This window comes from Amia ocellicauda, chromosome 7 (genome assembly GCF_036373705.1).
Source record: "Amia ocellicauda isolate fAmiCal2 chromosome 7, fAmiCal2.hap1, whole genome shotgun sequence".
Lineage (NCBI taxonomy): Eukaryota > Metazoa > Chordata > Actinopteri > Amiiformes > Amiidae > Amia > Amia ocellicauda.
Window position 1 is genome coordinate 14,183,576 of NC_089856.1, and position 19,417 is coordinate 14,202,992.

Below are 19,417 nucleotides of genomic sequence, written 5' to 3' on the forward strand. Positions count from 1 at the left end.
AGAGAGAGAGAGAGAGAGAGAGAGGAGAGGATGGCAAGGGCTGGGCAAGATAGGTCTGTCTGTCTGACACCAGTCTCGTGGGTCCAGGGCCTTTTGCTCTGGTTCCGGTGTGAGAGGACCGACACTGTTGGGGGCCTGGCACACAGCTGGCAGTGCTAAGCTGTAGTCAAAAGCAGGGCAAGCTGCCAGGGTGAGGGTCCCTGTCACACTGAGAGACGTCACCGCAGAGCAGGGTAATTATGGGTTGAGCGGACAGGAGACTGGCCCTCTCTCACATGGCAGCTGGGAGAGAACTGAGAGGGATAGAGAGACAGTGAGGGAGGGAGGGAGGGAGGGAAAGAGAGAGAGAGAGGGAGAGAGGAAGGGAGAGAGACAAACACAGAGCCTTTCCTTCCATCACTTGGGAAAAGAAGAAGTGGCTGAGAGGGGGCAGCTGGAGGGGGGTGGGTTTCTGCCAATGTATGACTGTTCCTAGTGTGGTCTATATTAATGTATCTGTGGGGGCGTGGAGGTGTCTGTCCCCCCTCGCCAAATAAGAAGGAACACACACACACACACACAGATATATATATATATATATATATATATATATATATACACTCACCTAAAGGATTATTAGGAACACCTGTTCAATTTCTCATTAATGCAATTATCTAACCAACCAATCACATGGCAGTTGCTTCAATGCATTTAGGGGTGTGGTCCTGGTCAAGACAATCCCCTGAACTCCAAACTGAATGTCTGAATGGGAAAGAAAGGTGATTTAAGCAATTTTGAGCGTGGCATGGTTGTTGGTGCCAGACGGGCCGGTCTGAGTATTTCACAATCTGCTCAGTTACTGGGATTTTCACGCACAACCATTTCTAGGGTTTACAAAGAATGGTGTGAAAAGGGAAAAACATCCAGTATGCGGCAGTCCTGTGGGCGAAAATGCCTTGTTGATGCTAGAGGTCAGAGGAGAATAGGCCGACTGATTCAAGCTGATAGAAGAGCAACTTTGACTGAAATAACCGATCGTTACAACCGAGGTATGCGGCAAAGCATTTGTGAAGCCACAACACGTACAACCTTGAGGCGGATGGGCTACAACAGCAGAAGACCCTACCGGGTACCACTCATCTCCACTACAAATAGGAAAAAGAGGCTACAATTTGCACAAGCTCACCAAAATTGGACAGTTGAAGACTGGAAAAATGTTGCCTGGTCTGATGAGTCTCAAATTCTGTTGAGACATTCAGATGGTAGAGTCAGAATTTGGCGTAAACAGAATGAGAACATGGATCCATCATGCCTTGTTACCACTGTGCAGGCTGGTGGTGGTGGTGTAATGGTGTGGGGGATGTTTTCTTGGCACACTTTAGGGCCCTTAGTGCCAATTGGGCATCGTTTAAATGCCACGGCCTACCTGAGCATTGTTTCTGACCATGTCCATCCCTTTATGACCACCATGTACCCATCCTCTGATGGCTACTTCCAGCAGGATAATGCACCATGTCACAAAGGTCGAATCATTTCAAATTGGTTTCTTGAACATGACAATGAGTTCACTGTACTAAACTGGCCCCCACAGTCACCAGATCTCAACCCAATAGAGCATCTTTGGGATGTGGTGGAACGGGAGCTTCGTGCCCTGGATGTGCATCCCACAAATCTCCATCAACTGCAAGATGCTATCCTATCAATATGGGCCAACATTTCTAAAGAATGCTTTCAGCACCTTGTTGAATCAATGCCACGTAGAATTAAGGCAGTTCTGAAGGCGAAAGGGGGTCAAACAGTATTAGTATGCTGTTCCTAATAATCCTTTAGGTGAGTGTATATATATATATATAATGTACTGTATATATATTCATGGTGTCTGTGCTGCAGAGATACATAAAAGATTAATGGCAGTAGTGCGGAATAGGGCTGGTTGCTATGGCAGGAGAGTGCTGTGCACAAACAGCAGGAGGGGGGAAGCCTGGGCAGGAGAAGGAAAAGGAGATGAAGGAGAAGAAGATGATCAAGGACATGAGGAAGAAGAAGAAGAAAGAGAAGGATACGGAGAAGATGAAGGGTCCAGAGATGCTCTGGGGAGATTCTTGACCCTGCGGGCAGCTCTGATCTCTGCAGTTTGAGAACCCAGTTGGAAAATTCTCCTTTCTCTTCCCCTGTTTAGTGAAGATCATCAGGTCTTGAAGCCTGACTGAAACACAGTAACACACATTGCTACAGGTGAGTTCCTTGATTCTTCTATTCCTCCCTCCTTCTCCTCCTCCTCCTGCTCTCTCTCCCTTCGTGCAGTCCCTCTGCTCCCTCTCTCTTCTCCCTGCTCTCCTCTGATCTCTCCGCAAGCTGGGATTGACAATACTTGACACTCCTGTCCTCCTTCACTCTGTCTCTCACTCTCTCTCTGACTCACCACCCAGGAAGAAAAAGCTGTCTCTCTCTCTCTCCTCATCCCTCAGCATCGGCAGTTAATAACGTTGGCACCATGTGACCGCTTACAGGCTCTGGTTGAATGTGGGTTGACAGGGGCGTCTTCCCCACAACAACAACAATGACAACGACGACAACAACAATACCAGCCAGTACCAGTCAGGATTGATACTCATATATTTTATTGTTTCTTGTTCTCATTTAATCCTCCTTTCATTGTCAACAACCATAACAAAATAATAAGCATAAAACCCAATTGATGATATTATTTACCTCAGTGTTGTATTATTACCACACCTGACTCCACCTCAACTGACATCCCCTTGCCCAACACTTCCTAACCCCCTGTTCTTCGTGTGTCTGTATCCTTGCTTCAGCTGTGTGTGTCTTTGAGTGCATGTGTGTGTGCATGTGTGTGTGTGTTTCTGCTGTCAGCTGTGTGTGTGTGTGTGTCCTTGCTTCATTGAACCCACAGTTCTTACCGGAGTGATAAGAACAAGGTATTTAAACTCTGTTGGGCAAAAGTGAGAGTGCTGGATCAGAGTTGTCTACTCCTGAAATTAATGTCAATGGTAGTAGTAGTAGTGGTAGTAGAAACAGGTGTACACAGTCAAAGCACTAATATGGATAGTAGTAACAGCCATTGCAGGTCTAGTAAGTACAGAACAGTTTCTACAGAAGGGAAGATAGAAAGAGAAAAAGAAAGAAGGAAATTAAACCACAAAAAAAAAATACCAATTGAAGTGGAGGACTACATTCCAACACAGGAGTGCTGCCCCTGGAGTGGCAATTCAGTGGAGATCTCTCCGCAGCGCAGCCCTGAGAGCCGCCGCAGCCCTTTTCTCGATGGCCCTTCACCGAGGACCTGAGTGCAGCCCTGACTCCAGGGTCTGGGAGCAGGGAGGGAGGGGGGTGAGCCAGCCTCTTTAGTTGTATTGTATAAATTCATTACATTTACTCATTCACATTCACTAAATAAGAGAGGGCAGCAGTTGTACAGCACAGCGGGTCTCAAACCAAGGCCCAGCATTCCTAAGGTGCCAGAGCTGCCAGTGTGCACCACCATCATGCAGTGCGTGAGACAGAGGCTGTGTCTGGGTGGTAATAGAGCGCCCTCTGACAACCAGACCTGAGAAGTGCAACTGCTGGTGAAATTAAAACCAAAACCACCACCAAAACAAACATTCAGATTTCAAATGCATCACTTCAGTGACTACTTCTCCCAGTGTTTTGTTTTATGATGTACATATACACTCACCTAAAGGATTATTAGGAACAGCATACTAATACTGTTTGACCCCCTTTCGCCTTCAGAACTGCCTTAATTCTACGTGGCATTGATTCAACAAGGTGCTGAAAGCATTCTTTAGAAATGTTGGCCCATATTGATAGGATAGCATCTTGCAGTTGATGGAGATTTGTGGTATGCACATCCAGGGCACGAAGCTCCCGTTCCACCACATCCCAAAGATGCTCTATTGGGTTGAGATCTGGTGACTGTGGGGGCCAGTTTAGTACAGTGAACTCATTGTCATGTTCAAGAAACCAATTTGAAATGATTCGACCTTTGTGACATGGTGCATTATCCTGCTGGAAGTAGCCATCAGAGGATGGGTACATGGTGGTCATAAAGGGATGGACATGGTCAGAAACAATGCTCAGGTAGGCCGTGGCATTTAAATGATGCCCAATTGGCACTAAGGGGCCTAAAGTGTGCCAAGAAAACATCCCCCACACCATTACACCACCACCACCAGCCTGCACAGTGGTAACAAGGCATGATGGATCCATGTTCTCATTCTGTTTACGCCAAATTCTGACTCTACCATCTGAATGTCTCAACAGAAATCGAGACTCATCAGACCAGGCAACATTTTTCCAGTCTTCAACTGTCCAATTTTGGTGAGCTTGTGCAAATTGTAGCCTCTTTTTCCTATTTGTAGTGGAGATGAGTGGTACCCGGTGGGGTCTTCTGCTGTTGTAGCCCATCCGCCTCAAGGTTGTACGTGTTGTGGCTTCACAAATGCTTTGCTGCATACCTCGGTTGTAACGAGTGGTTATTTCAGTCAAAGTTGCTCTTCTATCAGCTTGAATCAGTCGGCCCATTCTCCTCTGACCTCTAGCATCAACAAGGCATTTTCGCCCACAGGACTGCCGCATACTGGATGTTTTTCCCTTTTCACACCATTCTTTGTAAACCCTAGAAATGGTTGTGCGTGAAAATCCCAGTAACTGAGCAGATTGTGAAATACTCAGACCGGCCCGTCTGGCACCAACAACCATGCCACGCTCAAAATTGCTTAAATCACCTTTCTTTCCCATTCAGACATTCAGTTTAGAGTTCAGGAGATTGTCTTGACCAGGACCACACCCCTAAATGCATTGAAGCAACTGCCATGTGATTGGTTGGTTAGATAATTGCATTAATGAGAAATTGAACAGGTGTTCCTAATAATCCTTTAGGTGAGTGTATAGCTATTTATATATATATATATATATATACCGATCAGCCATAACATTATGACCACTGACAGGTGAAGTGAATAACACTGATAAGGAAAAGCGGTGAACCGGCGACAGGGTCATGGGTGGCCAAGCTACTTGAGCTACTGTAGCTCAAATTGCTGAAAAAGTTAATGCTGGTTCTGATAGAAAGGTGTCAGAACACACAGTGCATCGCAGTTTGTTGCGTATGGGGCTGCGTAGCCGCACACCAGTCAGGGTGCCCATGCTGACCTGTCCACTGCTGAAAGCGCCTACAATGGGCACGTGAGCATCAGAACTGGACCACGGAGCAATGGAAGAAGGTGGCCTGGTCTGATGAATCATGAGTTCAAGGTGTTGACTGGGATGTGCTGGACAAACAAGTCTGATCCATGGAGGCCCCACTTCGAAACTTACAGGACTTAAAGGATCTGCTGCTAACGTCTTGGTGCCAGATACCACAGCACACCTTCAGAGGTCTAGTGGAGTCCATGCCTCGATGGGTTTTGACGGCAAAAGGGGGACCTACACAATATTAGGCAGGTGGTCATAATGTTATGGCTGATCGGTGTATATATATAATACATCACCAGCTTTATTGTATACTTATTCAGATTTTATTAACATAGAGAGATGATCTCTCTCTCTCAAATGCACTTGTGGTTTGAAGAAGTCTCATTCCTGTACTGCACACTAAACCTGTGAATCAGCTTATCTCCAGCTCGTTTGTTTGTTGTTGTGGGAATAATCCCCAGGGAGGCACCACGGATACCAAGTGCGGCTGCAAAGTAACTTTCACCGTTGGTTGCAATTGACACTATAATTAAAAATAAAACACACAGCAGAGTAACTGAACATAAATATTTTATTCAAGTATGAAAATGCAAAGCACAGAATTATTACATTATTATTATTAATAATAATAATAATAATGATAATAATAATAATAATCATAATCATAATAATCATAATAAAGAAGTTTCAGTCAAAAATAGAAATCAACACAACTATAAAAGCAGAATTTTACTCCATAACAATGTGCAATTTAGTTTAAGTATCTCTATATGTTTAAATGTATTCCATTATAATGTATGGTTTTAAATTCTTATACTGCATAGAAATATCTGAAGTGAAGATGTAGTGTGTGTGTGTGTGTGTGTGGACACCTCTCCATACGCCTCGTCTCTACAAACATTTGTATTGGTCCCTTTACAAAAATGAACAGAACTGTGACAACAAAATAATAAAAATTAAAATAATAACAATAACGACACATTCTGAAGTAGACAATCCCTTGCTTTTGAATGAAATGCAACGCTTGGCGATTTGAAACTGTCAAATTACCTTAATGACTTTCCAAATATGTCAATGAGTGGAAATATACATCTATATATAGGGTGACCTCCATACAACTCAAGATTTCAGCCCCATAACAATAATAAAAATCATAATATAATTAACTTCGTACATCCTTTTATCCAAACAGACTCACAGGCAGTGGTGAAGGTGAAAAGAGCAGCATCAGTGAAGCTGCCGCTCCAGAGTCTCTGACATCAGGACCTGTGCTTTATGTCTCGGCCCAAAGACGCAGCACAACGAGGTCCAGTCCAGTCCTGGCCTGTCCGGTCCAGTTCAGTTAGGTCCAGTGGGAGATGCACCATGAGGCAGGTAGGCAGACAGGGGGTGGAGCCAGGACTCAAAAAAGGAACCTATACTCAAACCTCCTGACCTCCACACTGGAAAACGCATGACCTGCTAATTCCACATCAAATACAGGACCCGTAATGGTTAAGGAACAGAAAAGAACATATATATACATAGCGGTTAAAGCCAGACACCGAGAACAATAGTGGCGCTGACGACGATAGCGGAGGATCCTAAGACAGTTTTGTTCCACCTCCTCTCTCTCTCTCTCTCTCGCTCTCCCTTTTCATTCCTACTCTTGTTCTTAAACCACTCTCACTCCTAGAGTGCCAACCTGAACCCAGGAACAACTAAACAACAATAACACTACAGAACGACAGCACGGTGCAACACCAAATCCCTCCTCCTTCTGCCCCCTTCCTGGCAGCCCACACAGAGCTATTTTCGCATGGTCACTTTATGTGGGGCAGCTTTATTTATTATTATTATTTTTTTTTTTAATAAATTTAAGAGGGGGGGGCTCCAATCTGGGTTTCACCTCTGTGAGAGAGGTGTTCGGGGATTTCACACTCTGAATTGCACGACCCAGGGAAAGCACCTCAGAATGATTATTTATTGCCAGTGTGAAGCAAGGAGATGAAACAAGGACAGACTCATAATAATCATAACACTCTTCTCTCACACTGAGCAGATAAGGCACTGAAGAGACGGGGTTGTTCCTTCCAACAGTTCATCTCGCACTTCTCTCACGGCTCCCACCGCACACACCAACAAGCACCACCTGATCCTGTCCCACCTGACACCAGCACTCTCCGTCTCTCTCTCTCTCTCTAGTTCTCTCTCAGAGACAGACAGACTGATTGACAGCCACCGGGTCTCTTAATACACTGAACTGCAGCTCTCTGCAAGCCCATATCTCCAAAATGAACAACTTTAAAAACAAACAACAGACATCTCCAGCTTGGCAAAGGGGAGAGCGGAGGGGACACTGGGTTTTTGTGTAAACATGATAGGTGCTGTGAAAAAGCAAACCCCCCAAAAAAAACACTTTCAACGACAACAACTCTTCACCCGCTCTCCCCACACGCCACCAAGATATTCAGCTATATTATATTGCACCTTCTGTTTCTGCACATAAATCAGGATGAGCAGCTTAATGAAAAACGCAGCAGCGCTGGGTAGTGGCGGAAGCGCAGGGCTCCTGGGGAGACGCTCGGACCCCAGGAAAGAGTCCTTGGGAACACCCTTGACCTGGAAATGGAATCCTCATATATCAAAGATGGAAGAGGGAAGAGAGGAGAAAGTAGATACATAAATAAATAAATGATCAAAAAGAAAGGTCATGTGTCCTCCATTTGGAACTCGGGGGGCAGGACATTGAGAATTCCAGAACCTTTCTGATTGTCGCCAATGGTCTGTGGAGGGGGAGACGGCCAGTCCTGTGCACAGCTGCCCTGCACTGCGGAATAGGGGAACACAGTGGTGGGACACCTTGTCCGAGCCCCAGATGGCCAACGTGCTCCCCATGCTTCTCACGGTCAAGCAGACAGCAGCCCCGCCCCTGATCGAGGCTGTGCTGGACCTCAGAAGCAGCTGGAAGCACACAGGCAGAGGGAAGAGGAGAGAGACGAGAGAGGAGACAGAGGATGGGAGATGGGAGAGGGGAGAGACTAGAGGCTGGCTGGCTGCTTTGATGATGTTTGTCTGGCAGGCCTGTCCACAGTCGGGGTCAGACAACATAACCCTGCTGTCCCACCACAGCCATACAACAACCTCCCAAAACTTCTGCCTACCACTCTCCAAACCCCCTTCCGGCAGCCATCCCTGTCCAGCACAAAGAAAGCCAAGCCCCTCCATCCTGCGACCACAATAGGAAGATAACAAATCACACAAACAAACAAAACAAAGCATGTGTCCCTCAAAACCCTGACCCTACCCCCCATCCCCAAGGAAAATAACTGAAACAGCCAAGATGGAGGGGGGCACTGACACGCAGAGCATTCCCCCAAAATTGTAGCCGCACACACGCACACACAGGCACACAAGTGTCTCTAGGTTGGTCTGCGTGTGTGTTTACTTTTTAAAACAGCCACAGCAGCGGCAGCGAGCAGTTGGGGGTGGGGGGATGGGGGGGGCGGCAGCTGCAGAGGGTCCCCTGTGTGTTCCTACATTCCCCGACCCAGCAGAAATCACAGCCTCCTCTTGCTCCCCCTCCTCACTCCACAGTGATCCCCTTCTCTCGCAGCTCCTCAGTCACCCGCACCAGGTACGTTGGGTCTGGATACCCGAAGCTGGAAGAGACAGGAGCAGAATAGAATCAGACAGCAGCAGTGATACCTGTAACAGCAGCTGCAGACAAATCACAGTGAAAGACAGTAGTAACTGGAACAGTAAAATTAGTCAAAGTGGCAGTACAGTCAGTAAGTATCAGTATCTGTAACAGTTACAGTATCAGTATCAGCGGAGTCAGGGCCTTACCAGCGAGGGCCGCCCCAGATGGAGGTTTTGTGGTGGATGTCATTCCAGGTGATGACGTTGCTCATCCCAGTGGTCATGGAGGTTCCCACAGTGAAGACTAGCCGCTGCTCAAAGGCGCGCCGCAGCAGTGCCAGGACGCGGTTGCCCTCAGGGCTGTCAGGCAGATATGCCACTCGCTCCGTGCCTGGGTAGCGCACCCCCGGGTTTGGGTGCTCCTGCTGCAAACCAGAGCAGGACAGAACACACGTCAACACTGTGGCACAGTGAACTACAGCACAGTACACTACAACACAATACAGCACACTATAGTACACTACAGTACAGCAGAGCACAGTATAATTCAAGTCATACATTACAGCATAGTACAAGACCATCCACTCACCGCCTGTGTGCCGGGGGGAAAGCTGTAGATGATGCAAATGCAGCCATGCCCCTCGTGGCCGGGCAGCTCCAGCTCCGGCTCGCGCTCCACCAGCATGGTGCCATTGGCTGGCTGGTTCCCGATCAGCTGCCCGTACACCAGCCGGCACACTGGGCAGGCTTGCTTCACCTGGAAGGCGCGGTCCAGACAGGATCGGCAGAAGGAATGTCCACAGCGCTCCAGTGTGGCTCTGTCCATCATGTCCCCCATGCAGATGGAGCAGGTGCCGCCATCCTCCCCCTCGGCTGGCGAGGCGACGCCCACACTGACTCCCATGGCAACGCCAACAGCAACCACCTCCGCCTCCCGCATGGGCTGTAGGTCCTGGCCCACCCCTGCCCCACTGCCACCCAGGTCTGCAGACTTCTTGCGCCGGAGTTGCTGCCTCTGGGAGCGTCGGGGGGGCGGGGCAGGCGGGGGCAGGGGGGGCAGCGGCTGGGGCAACGGGAGGAGGCTGCCCTCACTGTCGGTCTCCCCCCCACCCACACAGGGCAGCAGAGAGCGCTTCCGCTTGGGCGCCCCCTCCTTTCTGTTCATCTCCTTACGGGCATTGCGGCACAGTTCCATGAATGCTTTCCGTGTGGCAGGGGAGACTGATGGCTCCCCAGCCCCGGCCCCGGCCCCAGCCCCAGCACCGGCCTCCACTGGCCGCAGTCGCACGGTGCAGCAGCCACTCCTGTCCACGCGGCGCACCACGCTGACGCTCAGTCCGTGCCCATCCTGGAAATCCGCCAGCCAGGTCTGCCCTCCCCCAGCCGACAGGTAGTCCCACATGGCTGGAGACAGCAGCACCTCATCACAGCCCCGCCCCGCGCGCACGCTCATCGCCGCCGAGGACACTGCAGCGCCACCACGGGGGGAGGGGCAAAACAAGGAAAACACAATTGAAGCAAATACCAACGTCATTGGTCTGAAGCCTGACCCCCAACACCCCACTTATCTCAGACTCTGGGTGGCCCCAGCAAGGCATTTCAGTTCTCTACAAACTCTACAGTAAGGTGGTTGCATTTCACATCCTTACAATCTGCAAACCTGATGGTTTCCACTTCAATGTTGTAACAGTCAAGATTTGCAGAAAACCAACAACAGAATAAAAAAAGAACAGACACAAACTATAAAATGCAGACAGGATGCCCACCACTGCTTTACAAGTTCAACAGTTAACAGGAAGTAATTTACAGTAATTTAATTGTCCAAATCCCCACCTGCCCTGTGACGTCGGAGGATGGGCACCACTAGGGTGAGGTGGCAAGGGTGTGTGTGTTGGGGGGGTTGGGTCATTTACACGTAAGGAAACACGTGGAGGACAGGATTTTACTGGCATCTGTGTAAGTTCACTTCCCCATAGAAATAACATTACACAATATCATCATTATAATAAATTAATATACACACTAACATACAACATTAGGCAAATAACAATGACAATAATGATAATAAATTAACTCAATTTTAAAATACATTATTCCAGTACAGACTTGCTCTGGTCTTGGATGTTATTGTAGGTAGAGCAGTCACAGACTAGTGCCAGTCAAGCTCTGTGAAACCAGCTGTACGAGTTGTACATATAATTATCGTCTCGTGTAAAACTGATAAAGAACGAGATGAGCTCAATGTCTTCTCTGAAAAACACATTCGTAATAGCTACTTTTCTTTACTATATTATTATAACATTTGACTGTCTGTGATTATTAAAAAGGACATCGGGGGGTTTGATGGGATTTGAAAAACTCCGGACAAACAAAGGAACTGTTCGCTGTAGAAACTGTAAAAGGGGCGGTGGAGGGGGCGTGTATGAGACGACGGGGGCAACTGTCTCAGACGGACCGTTAAAGAAATGACAACAGAGCGACACTGACACCTCGGCGTGTCCGGCTCGATCACACACACCGGACGGGCGCATCGTGTGCGAGGCGGCCCCGCCGACCGCCGCCGCTGTCAGACGGGGACAAGCAACCGAGGGACCCGGGACTCAATCATCATAACCACAATGATGTTTAATACCCTGCAGAAACAATCACCCCGCCGGGTAGAGTCACGTACCTGCACAATCTCTCGGCCTTTCCGTCAGCTGGACTCCACCACCACAGAGGCACGGGATTGCCTGCTATTGATGGCTGCACTGTGAAGCCTGCGCCACGGAGCGTGTTGCTTTAAATAGGCTGCATTCACACACTAACAACCAGGGTTTCACAGTGCATTGGAAAGCAGAGGCTTCTACACGCCTACACCACACACATGAACACCCAAACAAAGCAACGTTACCACCGGCATTAGCGTTTGTAGGTCCAGCCCCAATAGTGGGAAGTGATACTTGTGAAGGACCCTGCTTTCACTTCTCTCTCTCTCTCTCTCTCTCTCTCTCAGCGCTGACAGCGGCCGGGCGCTACAGTGTGCTGCAGTGTTGTTGTAGCGGTACAGCTGTACTGTCAGCCCAGTTTACACAAAAGACACAGATACATGTGTCAGACTTCAATACTACACACTGCCACACACGATTACATTGTGGGATAAGCAATTTCAAGTGTTTGACATGGTAACTGTCACCCCCCCCCCACCCCCACCCCCTCCAGAATTATCACGATAAAAAAAATAATGAATTACCTTGTGATCCCATATATATGTTCCTTTGGATCGTAAGTGGCTCTCTGTTTTCAGGGGGGAAAAAAATCTAAATTATTAATAATCCAACACGGATAATGTAGGGTTCTGCGGTAAACATGTCTGACTCTAAAATACCTGAAATCAATAACACTGATAAACAAACAAACAAACAAACAAAATGCACACATGCTATCAGCACATTCAAAACACGATTACAGTGAACTTTAAATGATTCTGCAGGAGGTCAAAAATCCCATTAACTGATTCGGGACCGGTACTGCTGCTCTGGGCCAATGTCATAAGGAAAACATGTTACAATGACAGAACATACATAAATAAGCGATCTATGCATTCATGCTACAGCTCGAGCAGAACAAGCTCACGTACCTACCATGTACTGTAGTCTGGAAACCGGAAGAGCGGTGCGTATTGTCTGTGGCAGGGAACCATTGAACAGGCAGATCTGCGCTCAGGTTCAGACACACTAGCCCGTAAGCGGCGCCCTGTTACCCCAGATCGCACACCCAAACCTACAGTCTGTATCAGAGCGGGAAACAGCGGCTGTAAATCCCCGAGCTCTACAGTTCAACCCAGGTTTTCCCCGAGATCAGATCATTCGCCAAGCTTGTCCTTGAATAGAAGCAAAGTAAATACTTATAATCATAGCCTGCCCACCCCCAACACGCACACAAATACAACACAATAAAAATACTACTAATTATAATAGTTGTTGCTGTTGTGACAGAAGATCGGGGAAGCGGGTCGCGTTTTCAATCTTCTCGGCCCGACTTCTGTTTACTTTTTTGCAGACATGTTCGATTTGTTTATCTTTTTTTTTTTTTTTTTTGGCCAACCTCCATAGACTGCAAAAGAAGATTGTCAGCCGGAAGTGCGTCATGTGGAACGCATCCGCGGATTGGTCGGATCTGAGCGGAGGGGAGGGTGGTTGACTGCAGGCGAGAGCTCACTGGGACTCAGTGGGGCTTAAAGCGACATTGCTGGAATTTGAGTCGTTAATCTCTCTCTCTTTCGCCTGGATTTAAGAAGAAAACCATGTACAAACAAATATATCTATCTAAATGTGGGAATTAAACTGAGTATATGGTATACTGGCAAATAGCACGCCATTTTGCAATTTGGGGATTATTGCAACACGTAAATGATAAGGATTTGAGTGGACAGTGAATGTAATGAAAAATGTGATAGTTTGTAGGATAGTGTGTGACAGTAAGTACCTTAGCAAAATCAGGTGTGTTAGCTTGCATGATTGTATGTCAGATGCAGTATGTTCACTATATTACACAACACTGCACTGAACTGCACTATACTACATTAGTAAACTGCAGCTATTCATTCATCTATTTTTCACGGGGGGAGGGGGCATAGTCAGACAAATAAAACTCATACAAATATTGGATATTACATGCCTTTACTACATCCAGGGTACTGTCTTTATCAATATTTTTAACGTTATACAAACTATCGAAGAAAAAAGAACAAAGCCTATGTTATTTATTACTATTTTTATTTAATTTACACTTCTTAAAATGCAACATTACTTGTATTAACGTTACCAGATGTACCATACCCACTACACAAATATCACATTCAGAGTTAAAAAAATAGGCTGGTGAATATATATTTTTTTAACTTAGACATGGTCAATTTACCAAAACTTGTTCCCCCTGACAAAATGGCTTCTCGGTTTGAAAATCCACCTAACACTGCTTTATTTTACTTCACACATCCGGTGTTAAAAATCGTTAAAATATAAAAATATTTGACATTGTATAAAATATTGCACAAAAAAACCCCTATCTTTGATTGCTCTAAATGTGAGGTGCTTCCCAACGACGGATCCCTCATTGATCTCGCAATATGGAGATCTGAGCCAAAAGACTCCATATCCCAAGCACCCCTGGGGTTGTGTTGTGTTTCCTGCGTGCCTGCTCGACTTCCTGGCTCTTTTTTCCCGCGCAGGTTTGGACTGTGCAGCTGCTGCAGAATACACTGTGCTGTAAAATTAGGGTAATTTTTAAACATCCAGGATTGAACAATTACAGAAATGCAGAAGATAACATCCGCCAACAATTATGATCAGGCCAGCCTGCCGGACTTACTGCCGCTGTATTACCGGCGTGTGTTCCCATTTTCGCAGTACTACCGCTGGCTCAACTACGGGGGTGGTGAGTCGACACTGCGTGTGTGCAATAGACAGTTTTAATCTCCTTTAAAAGCTAAAGAGCACACAGCTAGATAGGCAGTCTGACATAATTACTCTTACATTTAAGTTTTATTATTAGCAGTAAATTATATTTTATTATGAGTTATCTAACGTCTAATATGGGATAGCCATACCTTGGGTCATTGAGCTGTGTGTCGTACAACTGACAGTCTTGGGGAGTCTTAACCCGATTGTGCAATATATGAGTCTGTTCCTCTGCTCTCCCCGCCAGTGACGAAGAATTACTTCCAGAACCGCGAGTTTTCCTTCACTCTGAAAGATGACATCTATGTGCGGTACCAGTCTTTCGGCAGCCAGAGCGAGCTGGAGAAGGAGATGCAGAAGATGAACCCGTATAAAATCGACATCGGCGCCGTCTACAGCCACCGGGTCCGTCTGTCTCCCTGTATTTGCCTGTCGGTCAATATGTCAATGCCCCAGTGTGCCAGTGACCCAGGCAGCGAGTCTAACTGTGATGTGCTCTATGCCCCTGTGCCTGCAGCCCAGTCAGCACAACACCGTGAAGTCGGGGTCCTTCCAGGCGCTGGAGAAGGAGTTGGTGTTCGATATTGACATGACTGACTACGACGATGTGCGGAGCTGCTGCAGGTGAGTGTGCACCGTGTAGGCTGCATCTGAGCAGCGATCATTTATAATGACTTGCATATAATATACATATACCCATTGACAAGAAGCAGAGACTAAATGTCAGCCAAAGAAGCGGGTGGTGCTTTGGTGGAGTTCTGAGGTGTGTGGGCGGAAACTGATCACTCAGTGATTGTGCTGTAGGGCAGTGTCTTCACTGTGCGGAATTTGTATTAATTTATAATTTAGCAGATGCTCTATGCAGTGTTAATTGTGTTGGTCTCTGTTTCCCTGGCTCTGTCTTTCTCAGTGCTGCAGATATCTGCTCTAAGTGCTGGACCCTGATGACCATTGCAATCCGTATCCTGGACAGAGCACTGAGAGGTAGGGGCCCCAGAGCCTCTTTTTCTTTCCCCTGCTTCACACTCTGTAGTTTTGCGGTGTTCAGGCAGAGTTTCCAGTCCCCAGAAGAATGAGAGAACCTCAGCTAATCTGTGTCAGTGGTTTCTTTCAACTGTACCTGTACATTTAGGGATTTCAACTTTTTATAATGATAAAATTACAAATCCTAGAAATGAAAATATGAACATTTGAAGACTGCACACTAAGAAAAAGTCAGGTCAGGTCAGGTGCTCTGTCTGCATGATAAGATACAGTAAAATTAAAAGATCAAATAAATATGTTGGTCAATAAATGTTGTCCAGTTAATCGCAGGGCTGGAGCTGAGCATACAAGGAGTGTTTCTTTTAGGCCCTGTCTGCACATGGCGGCGGATCATTCCCCAAAGACTGCTCATTGTCATGATACTGCACAGTAATGACCATGAGAATTTGACATTGATATGACGCATGTGCATGTGTATGTGCGTCTGGCTTTTCTTCCAGAGGATTTCGGCTTCAGGCACCGTCTGTGGGTGTACTCTGGCCGGAGAGGGGTGCACTGCTGGGTGTGTGACGAAGCCGCTAGGAAACTCTCGGTGACGGCACGGTCCGCTGTGGCTGAATACCTGAGTCTTGTCAAGGTGAGGAGAGGGGAGTGTGTGTGTGTGGGGTGGGGGGGGTGTAGAGTGTGAAAGTATGTGTTGGGGGGGGAGTGTGTGATGTAGCTGTTAGGAGTGCGGTCAGAACTTTTCTCTGCTGTTTCCACAGGGAGGGGAGGACACCGTGAAGAAAGTGCAGCTGTCAGATCCCATCCATCCCCTTATCCAGTGAGAGAACTCTTCTGTCATCTGTCAGTTCAGATCAAAAAAGATTTATTGGCATGATTAATTGACAGCAGTGTTGTCAAAGCATTGACAGACATGTCCAGTGCTCAACAGAGCAATGGGAACAATATACACTCTCTCTCGCTATCTGTCACTCTCTCTCTCTCTGATGTGTGCATTTTGTCCTATTAAATTTCTGCAGTTTTTTAAGTGCACTAATTCCCTAACAATATTTATCCTGCCCTCCTGAGTTTAACTGACCCTATGTCTCTGTCTGTCTCTCTCCTTCAGGGAGTCACTGGCTGTGATCGAGCCCTACTTTCCAAGCTATGCTCTGGACAGTCAGGACATCCTTGGCAGTAAAGAGTCTGTGGAAAAAGTGCTAGCGCTGATGCCAGAAGATATCCTTTGCCAGTCCCTGATCAATCCAGTCCAATTCAATGCAGTGTAATCCAGGCCAATGCAATAAAGTCCAGTCTAGTTAAGTATATCAACCCCAGTTAGTTTCTTTAGTTCTTCCAATGGGCAATGGGGTTGATAGGCATGTGGAATGTGTGCTGGTGCTTTCAGTTGATTTATATAGTGCCTTCTGTACAGAGTATCAGATTGGAAACCGTAACAGAAAGGTTCCCACCTCCTTGACTGCTGCTCACAGGCCAGGAAAGAGCTGCGAATGGACTTTCTACAGGAGACCAGTCCAGCGCGGCGCTGGGCTCTTATACAGTCCTGGGTGGAGCGTAAACAGGTGGGTGAGAGCAGGAGGAGAAGAAGCAGTCTGTCTAACAGTGACATGTCCTTCAGCCGCCCATCTTTGTGACATCATTGCACTGTTCACTCTCTCTTCCCCATGAGGTCATCCATCTGACCCAGCTGGCCCTCATGGTTGTCTGTGAGCTCTCTGGATCAGAACCACACAGATGCAAGACTATTTTTTCACCCAGCCGGACCTTGCGCCTGCTGATCACCCACAAAGTGACAGCAAGAGAACAGAAAGGATTGGTTGATTTCCTTCATTAGGCTAAGGCTTTTACCCCAAGCGACCTCTGTTCAAAGGCAAGGAACTCACAATAGAGGGGCTTATCAACAGCTTCATCTTTCCTCCCCCTTCCACTGCTCTGGCCCTGTCCCTGTGTGCAGGTCCTGGGGAAGAAAGCGCAGTTCCCAGACAAGGAGGTGATGCTGCAATACTGCTACCCCCGGCTGGACGTCAATGTCAGTAAAGGAGTGAACCACCTGCTGAAGAGCCCCTTCAGTGTCCACCCCAAAACAGGTAACACTCCCGCACACTCACATGCATGCACACACACTCACGTACAGAAGAGTCTGCTGTGTGTGAATGAAACCCTTATTTTCCTCTGTGTTTTCTGGAGTTTAAGTTGAGGTTTAAGCCCCAGGCTGCATAAGAAAGAGCCTTGTCCTGCCCCATTCAGGGAAACCTGCTGTGTGTAACACTGAGTCCCCACAGGCCGCGTGTCCGTGCCCATTGACCTGCGAGAGCTGGACCAGTTCGACCCCTTTGCCGTCCCCACGATAAGGTGAGTCTGTGACCGGGGCCCCTGAGCATGTCTTCTGTTTCTGTTCGTGTTCTGTGTTGCGATTCACTGCATCACTGTGTGCGCTCTGAGTGCCCTTGCCTGCCTGCATGTTGCCAAGCACCAGCTGGCAAGTGAGTGAGATTGGGTGATGTGTGCATCTTTGTTGGGGTGTGTCTGTGTTGTCAGATTGAGTGTTTGCATTCAGTTTGGTGTGATTCCTTTTCCAGCTTGATCTGCCAGGAGCTCGACCGGCCCCGGCCGGGTGAGGAGGAGGAGGACACGATGACGAGGGACAAGGAGAACGAGTCGGAGTCGGGGGAGAAGAGGCGTGCTCGAGGTGAGCTGGTTTGCTGATCTGATGCATCTGAGCCAATGTGTGTGTGTGCACATAGACCTCTCTCATTGTACTGCCCAGCCTGAAACTGGCAGGAAGTGGTATCTAGATTCTGGACTTATTTTCCCTGCGTTTTTACTACAATTCATTATTATTGTTTATTGATTTTAGTCGTGTTTGTTGTTCAATCTGGCAGACTACAAGAAGACAAGCCTGGGCCGGTATGTCAAGGTGTTCGAACAGTTCCTGGAGGGGCTGGAGCGCGCACGCCGGGGGGAGCTGTTGCGGAGGAGCGGTGAGGACTCATTTAGAGCGTGTGTGAGCGGTCAGTGAAGGCCACCTGACCACTCCTCTGACCTGAGAGGGGGGTTGGACACTCGGCCAACCTCAGAGAGGGATGGGCCTCATGACACGCTGGATGCTAAGACACATTTCTCTGTCCACAGCCAGTGCAGCTTGCTGTTTTAAAAACAAATAATAAAACATTTTATGAGATTTTATTATTATATTATTAAAGTTCCCAATTCTGCTTAAACTATCACCTGGGGTTGGGGGGGGAGGCGGGGGCATCAGTTATATTTCCCCCTAAAGTCCTGGTAAAAAAAAAAAAGTGCCAGTCAGCTTATGCACAGAAACTGTTTTTGTCGTCTGTCTATGCTGTCCAGTCTGTTCTGACCCTCTGTGTGTGTGTGTGTGTGTGTGTGTGTGTGTGTGTGTGTGTGTAGATCTCCAAAGGGATTTTTAATTCTGTGACTTGGAGCTTCCAGTTGGGGACATTCTGACACAGAACACCCAAATCGGCAAAGGATAGAGCGACAGACGGACATGAAGAGCTCGGGACTTGCGAGACTAACTCCCTGGACCTCCTCCTGCGGGCACCAAACAGCAGTAGGTGCTGCCTGTGTGCAGCTGACCACTGCTGACCAACTCACCGTGCCGTTTACCAGACCAGTCACTGCAGCACTGGTCTGGCTTAGCCATTTTTGTTTTATATACACACAGCCCCCTGCCATATTAAAATGAGCGCCTAGTTCCTACAAATATAAATGTCTCCTCTGTGTGAGTGTTAAATTGTTCCAGGTACAGGTGTGCCTGTGTGTGCTCAGACTTGTGCCTGGTGTTTTGTCAGTTTTACATCTCCCACTGCCCTGTAAATAAGACTTGTGCATGTGTTCCGTCACAAGGACTTCCACACTGCTCTGTAAATATATGATCTACTCTTGTGTTGTCATCTTGTGGGACAGGTTTGAAATGTTTCCTTCAGTCTGGATGATTTATACTACCTGTAGAGTACAATGGTTGCTTGTTTGTTTTGATCTGCAATGGTAAAACAATGTAATAAAACAAAATGTGCCTAGTTTGTTTTCTTCAATAAAACTGAACTTTAAAAAAACATATATGCTGTCTTTTTGCCATCTTTATAATAAATGTGAATGAACTAACCAGTATACATAGTCCTATATACAGGTAAATACAGGCATTTGCA

The 19,417-nt window shown here is 47.3% G+C and overlaps 2 protein-coding genes across 5 annotated transcripts; one reads left to right on the forward strand and one right to left on the reverse strand.

Moving 5' to 3' along the window:
- Positions 1-5,753: 5,753 nt before the first annotated feature.
- Positions 5,754-13,034, reverse strand: dtx3 (deltex E3 ubiquitin ligase 3). Of its 2 annotated transcripts, none has more exons than XM_066708601.1 (5): positions 12,437-13,034; positions 12,050-12,093; positions 9,407-10,284; positions 9,025-9,242; positions 5,754-8,837 (listed from the first exon to the last, which is right to left on the reverse strand). In XM_066708601.1, exons 2-5 carry the CDS (start codon positions 12,060-12,062, stop codon positions 8,762-8,764), a joined length of 1,185 nt encoding a protein of 394 aa, XP_066564698.1. In that variant the 5' UTR covers positions 12,063-12,093; positions 12,437-13,034; the 3' UTR covers positions 5,754-8,761. The 2 variants fall into 2 exon arrangements, with proteins under 2 accessions (XP_066564698.1, XP_066564697.1); XM_066708600.1 differs by having other exon boundaries at positions 12,441-13,033.
- Positions 13,035-13,150: 116 nt separating this feature from the next.
- Positions 13,151-19,326, forward strand: prim1 (DNA primase subunit 1). 3 transcript variants are annotated; one of them, XM_066708596.1, is made up of 14 exons: positions 13,260-13,276; positions 14,030-14,235; positions 14,506-14,663; positions 14,776-14,882; positions 15,169-15,242; positions 15,743-15,879; positions 16,007-16,065; positions 16,354-16,463; positions 16,716-16,807; positions 17,200-17,332; positions 17,528-17,597; positions 17,825-17,934; positions 18,128-18,226; positions 18,657-19,326. In XM_066708596.1, the coding sequence occupies exons 2-14, from the start codon at positions 14,115-14,117 to the stop codon at positions 18,674-18,676; spliced, it is 1,290 nt and encodes a 429-aa protein (XP_066564693.1). In that variant the 5' UTR covers positions 13,260-13,276; positions 14,030-14,114; the 3' UTR covers positions 18,677-19,326. The 3 variants fall into 3 exon arrangements, with proteins under 3 accessions (XP_066564694.1, XP_066564693.1, XP_066564696.1); XM_066708597.1 differs by lacking the exon at positions 14,030-14,235 and having other exon boundaries at positions 13,151-13,276; XM_066708599.1 differs by lacking the exon at positions 13,260-13,276 and having other exon boundaries at positions 13,902-14,077.
- The last annotated feature ends 91 nt before the right edge of the window (positions 19,327-19,417 follow it).

Excerpts from the sequence above, each read along its gene's own strand:
- dtx3 (XM_066708601.1), bottom strand. Across the intron at positions 9,243-9,406 it reads TTCCCCCCGGCACACAGGCG|CAGGAGCACCCAAACCCGGG; the intron begins GTGAGTGGATGG and ends TCTGGTTTGCAG. Across the intron at positions 8,838-9,024 it reads ATCTGGGGCGGCCCTCGCTG|CTTCGGGTATCCAGACCCAA; the intron begins GTAAGGCCCTGA and ends TGTCTCTTCCAG.
- prim1 (XM_066708596.1), top strand. The coding sequence starts at position 14,115 with ATGCAGAAGATAACATCCGCCAACAATTATGATCAGGCCAGCCTGCCG. Across the intron at positions 15,880-16,006 it reads AATACCTGAGTCTTGTCAAG|GGAGGGGAGGACACCGTGAA; the intron begins GTGAGGAGAGGG and ends CTGTTTCCACAG. Across the intron at positions 18,227-18,656 it reads GGAGCTGTTGCGGAGGAGCG|ATCTCCAAAGGGATTTTTAA; the intron begins GTGAGGACTCAT and ends GTGTGTGTGTAG.